Genomic DNA, 8,480 nt, shown 5'->3' on the forward strand with positions numbered 1-8,480 from the left:
TCATGTGGGACATGCATTCCTAAGAATCTTCCAAATGACGAAACTTCAAACAATACTCGTTGCGATTGTGTTAGGCGCGAAAAATAGTCTTAATGATCGTACCCACCACACATTTTAAAGTTAAATATGCTTTTTGATTGAGATAATCGTGCTACAAAACACATACATTTAGTTTCATATAAAACGTTAGTAACTGAAATAAAACAACGTTTCAAAATTACTTTTCTAATTCGGTTTATGAAATAAATAGCAACTTAGTTTTTATATAATAATAAATAGTTCATCTAAAAGGGCACAAAAAAGGGGAAAAAGCCAATTTTAGGTCATTCCGTGGAGGCTAGAGGTCATTCCACGGAGACCTCTCTGCGGAGTGGCCTACAGCTCCGCAAAGAGTTAATTTTGGAAAAAAGGAAAAAGTCGTTTAATTCATTCCTCCGAGGCAATACATCTTTGCGGAATGGATCCTCCCAAAATTCGAATGCCTGTTAATCCTAACATTTACCAAATCAAAATTTGTATATATTCACGGTAATCAATTGGATTTTCGTAACATTTGAATCATAAATATATACAATACGACATTAATCAAAAGAGAGAAATATGAGAAATACCAGGGAGCCATATCCATCGACGAAAATATTGGGAAAATTGCACTCCATTGGTGTTGGATTTTGTTGTTTCAAGTCGATTTAGCCGGAAAATGACATCGTTTGATGTCGTTGTCCCCGGGTTTGAAGTCGTCGCCGGAAAACATATTACAATACCCACCGACGCGGAGAGCAGTTGGAAGTTGAAGAGGTATCAGGGGACAATGGGGGACCAAAGAGGGGGACCATTTTTATCAAGGTGGAGAGAGGTGAAATTACGAAAATACCCCCTCTCCGTGGAGAAATCATCGTTCCGTGGAGCCCCGTAGAGGCTGAGGCTCTCAGCGGAATGCGTGACTATATTCGGAAAAATCATTTTTCATATCTAAAATTTGAAAACCCCCAAAAATTATTATAGCCGCTAATTTCCCACGAAGAAAAGCTGTTAGAAATAAACATATGTAAATTTTATTATTTTTATTTTAAATTGTGTAATGCTTTTAGTATTATTTTTATGATAGAACCTTGAGGCTTTGGTGGTGTGATGAACACGATCATACGTTTGTGAAATTCGTTGATACGGGGTAGCCTTATGTTGTCTTTTGGCTTGGGTATATACCGTATACATACCTTTGTGAAACGGTCCAAGGCTAACTCAACGAATTGTACTCCTGCCCCCTTCCTCTCCAAGCTTCTCCATCCGCTCTCTAATGGCGGCTGCTGTCACTACATACTCAGGCCTATTTCACGGTCGAAGAGCTCCGTCTTTTAAATCGCCTTCCTCAAATATACTGCCTCCTTCAAAGACCATAGGCGGCTTGTCCACTCTATTCTCTCACGACCTCTCTCCAGAACAGAAAAAATGCGAGATCAAAAAACTCTCTGTTCAAGCAAGCAGCGGAACCGTTTCCACCGCCGTTGAGTCAGCTCCATCTATGGCGCGACCTAAGTGAGTTGTTTCGATTATTTGACTTTCATTTCAAGCGTTGGTTTTCAACTTCTAGGGGTTTTATTACCTATTGGTATTCTTAGGGTTTTGGTGTTGTTAATACATACGAACAATTCTTTCGCCATCAATTTCTCAATCCTATACGCTAGTAGCTTCATTACAAAAGTTACAATGTATCTCGTTTAGTAGCTCAAAATGAATATGTATGTGTGTGTGTATTTATCCAGGGTGAGGCGCCACACAATTTCGGTATTCGTCGGTGATGAAAGTGGAATGATAAATCGAATTGCAGGAGTCTTTGCAAGAAGGGGATATAACATTGAGTCCCTTGCTGTTGGTTTAAACAAAGACAAAGCTCTTTTCACTATAGTTGTATCTGGAACTGAAAAAGTGTTGCAGCAAGTTATGAAACAGCTTCTAAAGCTCGTTAATGTTTTAAAGGTTGTCCATTTACCCTATCCCACTGAACTTGCATAATTGATAACCCCATAACCATTTCAATTACAGCATTACTGTTTTGATTATCTCTTACAGGTTGAAGACATCTCAAAGGAACCACAAGTAGAACGCGAGTTGATGCTCATTAAGATCAATGCAGATCCAAGCTACCGATTGGAGGTAATCATGTGTGTTATTCTTAACATTCTGCATTATATTTTGATAAAATGTAGCTCTTATCCATGTTTTTTATGATCTTAATTTTCAGGTTAAGTGGTTGGTGGACATCTTTAGAGCTAGGATTGTTGATATTTCACAGGACTCATTAACCATTGAAGTAACTGGTGACCCTGGAAAAATGGTTGCAGTGCAAAGAAATTTAAGCAAGTTTGGAATCCGAGAAGTTGCAAGGACTGGAAAGGTAATAAATCATAACTTAAAGTACATTGCTCTAATCATTCACATCTTTTTATTTTTTTACTTTTATAAAGTACATTACTATATCTTATATTTGTAGATTGCCTTGAGAAGAGAAAAAATGGGTGAATCTGCTCCTTTCTGGAGATTTTCAGCAGCTTCATATCCAGACCTTGAAGAATTGAACCTTAAAACTCCTCTTCAGACCAAAACAAAAACAGAATATCTGGATACTGATACATCAGTTGGGGTAAATTAGTAAATCTCTCTCTCTCTCTCTTTTTTTATACCCAAGTATTCTATTAATATCATTTAATTGTAAATAATGTTTTTTCTATGAAGGGAGATGTTTATCCAGTTGAGTCTAATGATGACTATGCATTCAATCAAGTTCTTGATGCACATTGGGGTGTTCTTAACGAAGAAGATGTAAGAAATTATTCTCATTTCTTAATTTAAAAAAAACATATATTTTATAAATTTTTTAATGCTTGTAGACAACCGGGCTTCGCTCACACACTTTATCAATGATTGTAAACGACTCTCCTGGAGTCCTCAATATAGTAACAGGAGTTTTTGCTCGTAGAGGCTACAACATTCAGGTATATATTTTTATGTTTTTTTATTTATTCTCTTCAATTTTCCTTTTTATGAATTTTTTTTAATATTTTTCATATCAGAGCTTAGCAGTTGGTCATGCAGAAGTAGAGGGACGTTCCAGGATTACAACTGTTGTCCCTGGGACAGATGAGTCGATTAGCAAATTGGTGCAACAATTATATAAATTGATAGAGGTTCATGATGTGAGTATATGTTATATTTATATATAACAATTATAAAATGATCTGTTTAGTTAAAAATAAATTTTAAGTAAAACACATGGTTTATTAATTTATTCAGGTTATTGATTTGACATCGATGCCATTTGCTGAACGAGAATTGATGCTGATTAAGGTTGCTGTGAATTCGACAGCTAGACGCAATGTTCTTGATATTGCTAGCATATTTAGGGCTAAACCTGTTGATGTGTCGGATCATACAATTACACTTGAGGTTAATTATGTTGTTTTTCTTTTGAGTTACTTATTTGTTGACTATTAGCAATAAATGATTATTATTTTTTTTTTTGTTGTGATTTTCAGGTTACTGGGGATATAAATAAGATGGTTGCATTGCAGAGATTGTTGGAGCCGTGTGGAATTTGTGAGGTGGCAAGAACCGGGCGGGTCGCACTGACCCGTGAATCGGGTGTTGATTCGTCTTACCTTCGTGGGTATTCGTATCCTGTTTGATTTTTGATGTTTGTCAAGTGTTTTATTTTTTTGGGTATAAATTGACAAAATAAAATTGTCACGTTTTGACTTCTTGTTATTGTTATTGTTAAGTCTTTAATCGTTTTTTGGACTCAATTGGCCATGAAACGTTTTTGGTTTTGTGTGAAAATTGATCGATTTTGAAAAAAAAATAAAAAATACGAAGGGTTTATTTATCCGGTTACGTCGTTGGTCCAAATTGACAAATCTCAAAACAAACACGAGCACTAGAGCTATGGGCCCAAGACTAAAATTGCAAAATAAATTATATAAACAAGTTTAATCTAGTACACATTATGACATGCCAAAAATCCAAACAAGAAAATTAAGATGAAATATTCTTACATGCTAATCAAAGTGGAACCAATTGATTCTTTTTGCCTTTGAGGTTTTGGAAAATTGTCTCTAAACTAGAGCTATGGGTCATATCAAAGTACAAAAGCAATGAGTCATTCAAAACAAATCTTCCATTTTATTTTGTAACCTCGATTTAATGAGGCCCACTGTAGATAATGAACTCTCCAATGTAGCAGCAGAAAAATAAAGTTTCTAGTAATCGACACATATCACCTCTTTGAAATGGCACATTAGCACTTTTAGGATTTAAAGTTGTTGATAGTGTCATCGAGACATCATTAAACTGATGATCTATTTTCCATTAACCTGTAGTTAATTGCTTTGTAAAAAATATTCACTCGATAATGATGTTCAAGTAGACTAATCGTCCCATCTTCCATACTTTTCTTTTTCCAATATCACTTTAGTGGATGCAACTTGCGTCAGTATTATTTTAAGATTCTCTTTGTAAAGGTTGATAAAGTAAAGGGGTGCTGCTACATGCGTCAGTTAAATCAGTTTTTCAGATATTATATCATTTTAAAAATTGAATATTGGGTGAAGTTTAATCCTTGAAAATATATTTGAGATATTTTAGGCCGTGATTTATGTTGCCCACATAGAACATGTGGTTTTTTTTTCTGACTTGATACCTTCAAACCCTACTTTTAAGTTATGTTCAAAGCATGATCAATCAATTCTCTTGGAAGTCAAAAATCCGTTGACAAAATTAGAACGAAAAGGAAAACCAAAAAGAAAATTGAGAAAAGGTAATCAACATGATAATCGAAAATTAGATAAAAGAAACGGAATCAAAACATAAAATGTGGAAGAGAGGAGGCAGCTTACACGGTGGTGGTGGTGGAGACAAATTGCTGCGGAAGGGCAACAACATGGTGGCGGTGGCAATCGACAAAGACAAAAACAGCCAACACGCTCTCAAATGGGCCATCGAACACCTGCTTACCCGCGGCCAAACCGTCGTCCTCATTCACGTCATTCGGAAACCAGGCAATTCTAATTCTTCTCTTCCTAATTTTCTCTCTAACTTCAATAACTCGATCAATGAATCATAAACCTGCAATTGGGAATGCAGGTGGAGGAGTCGATGCATCTGCTGCCATTAAGCAACAATATGAGAAGCAAACCAAAGACCTGTTCCTCACCTTCCATTGCTTCTGTACCCGTAAACAAGTACGCAATTTACCACATTTTAATTTTTTTTTTAGTGTTTTTGAATTCAAATCCGTTTTGCTACAGATACAGTGCTTCGATGTTATACTCGAAGATACAAACATCGCAAAAGTGCTCGCGGAATACGCTAATTACGCCGCGATAGAGGTTTTGGTCCTTGGAGCGTCTTCGCGACATGGTTTCATTAGGTCATAATGATCAATTTCCTTCTGGTATGGTATTGTTTCTATTGATCCAAATCGGATTTTTGACTAATCATGAAATAAACATTCATGGCGATAGATTCCGGAGTTCTGATGTTCCGAGCCACGTCATGAAATCGGCACCGGATTTTTGCACCGTTTACGTCATCTCAAAAGGAAAAATATCCACCGCGAAGAAATCTTCAAAATCAGCTCCGTTTCCATCTCCAATACGCGAGAAAATCGAAGAGCTATCTATCAACTTAGAAGCAAGCGTACGCCGGAAGGATAGTATTAGCTTACGAAGTCTGTAATTATTGATCTCCTGTTAAACTATGATCCGAATCCCTAAAAATTCTTGTATATTTTTTTACATGACACCAAGAATATTTGTAAACAGGGTCGGAAAACACTTCCGAGAAGCCACGTCCACCTCCACTTCCAATTCCGGTGCCGCAAGACCCTGACCCCCAACCAATCGAGTAAGTTCAAAAAGCTCCTCCGATGCCTGTTTGAATTGCAAGAGCTTAATTAAAACTAGAACCTACATCACAATTCACATGTACAGGTCGCCGTTTAATAAAGGGAGAGGATTGAATGCGAAATTGTTGTGTGGGGATCTTTCGGATACCGATATATCATTTGTGAGCACTGGGAGGCCGAGTGCTGCAATGTACTACGATACTGATTTGAGCCCAACTCCCCGAAAATCAACAGCTTCAGATCGTGCCTTTGGATCACCGTATTATGGAAACAAGGGACCTGATATAGGTTACATGATTTCTTCTTCCTCGAGAAACAGTAAAGGATCAACTTCGTCACGAACAGTACTAATACTATTTCTTCTTTCTCCCCTGTCAATTTCCGGCGACATTTTCCGTTGCTATAAAAATATGTTTTCTGAACAGGATGACGTGGATAGCGAAATGAGAAGACTAAAGATGGAACTCGAGAAAACAATGGAGATGTACAGCACAGCCTGCAAAGACGCACTGACAGCAAAACAAAAGGCTGGAGAACTTGAACAGTGGCGCGTGGAAGAAGCAAACAGACTAGAAGAGGCGACAACTGCAGAGCAAGAAGCACGAGAGGTGGCGGAGAAAGAAAAAGAAAGATACAAAGCTTTAATGGCGAAAGCTAGAGCTTCTAGAAGAATCGCAGAAATAGAATCCCAGAAACGAGCGCTCGAACACCCAGAAGAAAAGCATCAGGAGTCGCATAAATACAGAAGATACACCATTGATGAGATCGAAAAAGCTACAGATTTCTTCGAGAAGGCAAGGAAGATCGGTGAAGGAGGGTATGGTCCGGTTTTCAAAGGCCGGCTTGACCAGATCCAAGTCGCAATTAAGGTTTTACGACCCGATGCTGCTCAAGGAAGATCACAATTTCAACAAGAGGTAATTAGTATTAATTAATTAAAAAACATCCTACTTAATTACTTATTGTAAAAAAGTAAAAAATTTCATATTTTTGTGATGATAGGTGGAAGTGTTAAGTTGTATGCGACATCCAAACATGGTTCTCCTCCTCGGAGCTTGCCCGGAATACGGTTGTTTAGTGTACGAATACATGGCTAATGGAAGCTTAGAAGACCGATTACTAAGAAGAGGAAACACCCCGCCATTATCATGGCAACTCCGGTTCAAAATTGCGGCGGAGATAGCCACCGGAATCTTGTTCCTCCACCAAACGAAGCCGGAACCGATCGTTCACCGTGACCTGAAACCCGGAAACATTCTTCTTGACAAAAACTTCGTGAGTAAGATAAGTGACGTGGGACTAGCCAGACTACTCCCAGCATCATCATTAACTGAAGATGTGACTCAGTATAGAATGACATCAGCGGCCGGGACGATGTGTTATATCGACCCAGAATATCAGCAGACCGGGCTACTTGGTGTTAAATCGGATGTTTATTCGTTAGGGATAATGTTGTTGCAGTTAGTTACGGCTAAACCGGCTATGGGTTTGACTCATCATGTTAGAAGGGCGATTAATAAAGGAACATTTGCCGAGATGTTGGATCCGACTGTGACTGATTGGCCAATTGATGAAGCGTTAGGGTTCGCGAAATTGTCAATACAGTGTGCGGAGTTGAGACGGAAAGATAGACCGGATCTTGGGAAGGAGGTGTTGCCGGAGCTTAACCGATTGAGAGATCTTGGTGTTGAAAATACGACTTCTGAAACGTCTCTTGACCCGGTTAGTTAAAACCTTTACTTTTATTGTTTTATGATGTAAGAATACGAGCAAAAGAGTATTCTACTGGGGTTAACATGCATTTGATTAGACTAGGACTGGTGACAATAAAACAAAAAAAAATACACATCTAAAATGTTTGAATAAGGTGGGGTATGATAAACCTTTTATTGATATCTCACATGTACAAAATCAAAAGACATAAATACCCTCTAATAATTTTAAAAATAACTTTAAAAGGTTTTTATAGCCTCTCCAATATATTCATGTCACATGCAACAAACACACCCTAAGAAAATGTGGACTCAATCTAACTTAAACCTAACAAATAGGATTGGTCTATGCAGGATGCATAAGTGCTTCAAGCATGACCGCGCACCATAGGCAGTTAACCTCATGTAACGAAACTAGATAAGTAGTTCAATTCTTCTGACTTTTTTTTAGTTCGATTTCATTAGACCCAAGGCAAATTGAACGTTCAGCAAACCGTTTAGATCGAAGCTCTTTTATGTTCGTTTATTTAATAAATGAACAAACATAAACACGATTTTTTGTTTGTGTAGTTAAATAAACGAACAAGAACAAATGTTTTCCATCGTTCATTTATGTTTTGTTTATGTGCGTTTATATTAGGTTATATTACATTGTATATATATTTACTTATTTAGTATTATACATGTAGTGAGATTGAAAGACCGAAAGAAATTGTAGATTTTAAGAGTGATTTAAGTTTTAAAACTTCTAAATTTTCTAAAAATATCAAATGTGGCATCATTAAATATGATCAATATATTATAATTGTTAACGAAGTTACAATTTATATTCATTTATGTTTATATGTTTTCATAAATGTGTGGTTATG

The 8,480-nt window shown here is 37.1% G+C and overlaps 1 protein-coding gene and 1 pseudogene across 2 annotated transcripts; both read left to right on the forward strand.

The window, feature by feature from the left end:
* Window positions 1–1,176: 1,176 nt before the first annotated feature.
* LOC145068939 (acetolactate synthase small subunit 1, chloroplastic-like) lies at window positions 1,177–3,800 on the forward strand. The gene is made up of 10 exons (XM_079015905.1): window positions 1,177–1,536; window positions 1,764–1,977; window positions 2,071–2,154; window positions 2,243–2,395; window positions 2,492–2,641; window positions 2,734–2,820; window positions 2,889–2,993; window positions 3,072–3,194; window positions 3,292–3,444; window positions 3,534–3,800. The coding sequence occupies exons 1-10, from the start codon at window positions 1,298–1,300 to the stop codon at window positions 3,681–3,683; spliced, it is 1,458 nt and encodes a 485-aa protein (XP_078872031.1). The 5' UTR covers window positions 1,177–1,297; the 3' UTR covers window positions 3,684–3,800.
* An 896-nt stretch (window positions 3,801–4,696) lies between these two features.
* Window positions 4,697–8,220, forward strand: LOC145068938 (U-box domain-containing protein 35-like; annotated as a pseudogene). The gene is made up of 8 exons (XR_013689180.1): window positions 4,697–5,234; window positions 5,301–5,422; window positions 5,517–5,722; window positions 5,817–5,898; window positions 5,985–6,243; window positions 6,325–6,816; window positions 6,902–7,621; window positions 7,966–8,220. The product of XR_013689180.1 is annotated as a U-box domain-containing protein 35-like (transcript).
* Window positions 8,221–8,480: the final 260 nt, after the last annotated feature.

This window comes from Lactuca serriola, chromosome 8 (assembly GCF_051521515.1).
Source record: "Lactuca serriola cultivar US96UC23 chromosome 8, Lser_US96UC23_V15, whole genome shotgun sequence".
Taxonomy (NCBI): domain Eukaryota; kingdom Viridiplantae; phylum Streptophyta; class Magnoliopsida; order Asterales; family Asteraceae; genus Lactuca; species Lactuca serriola.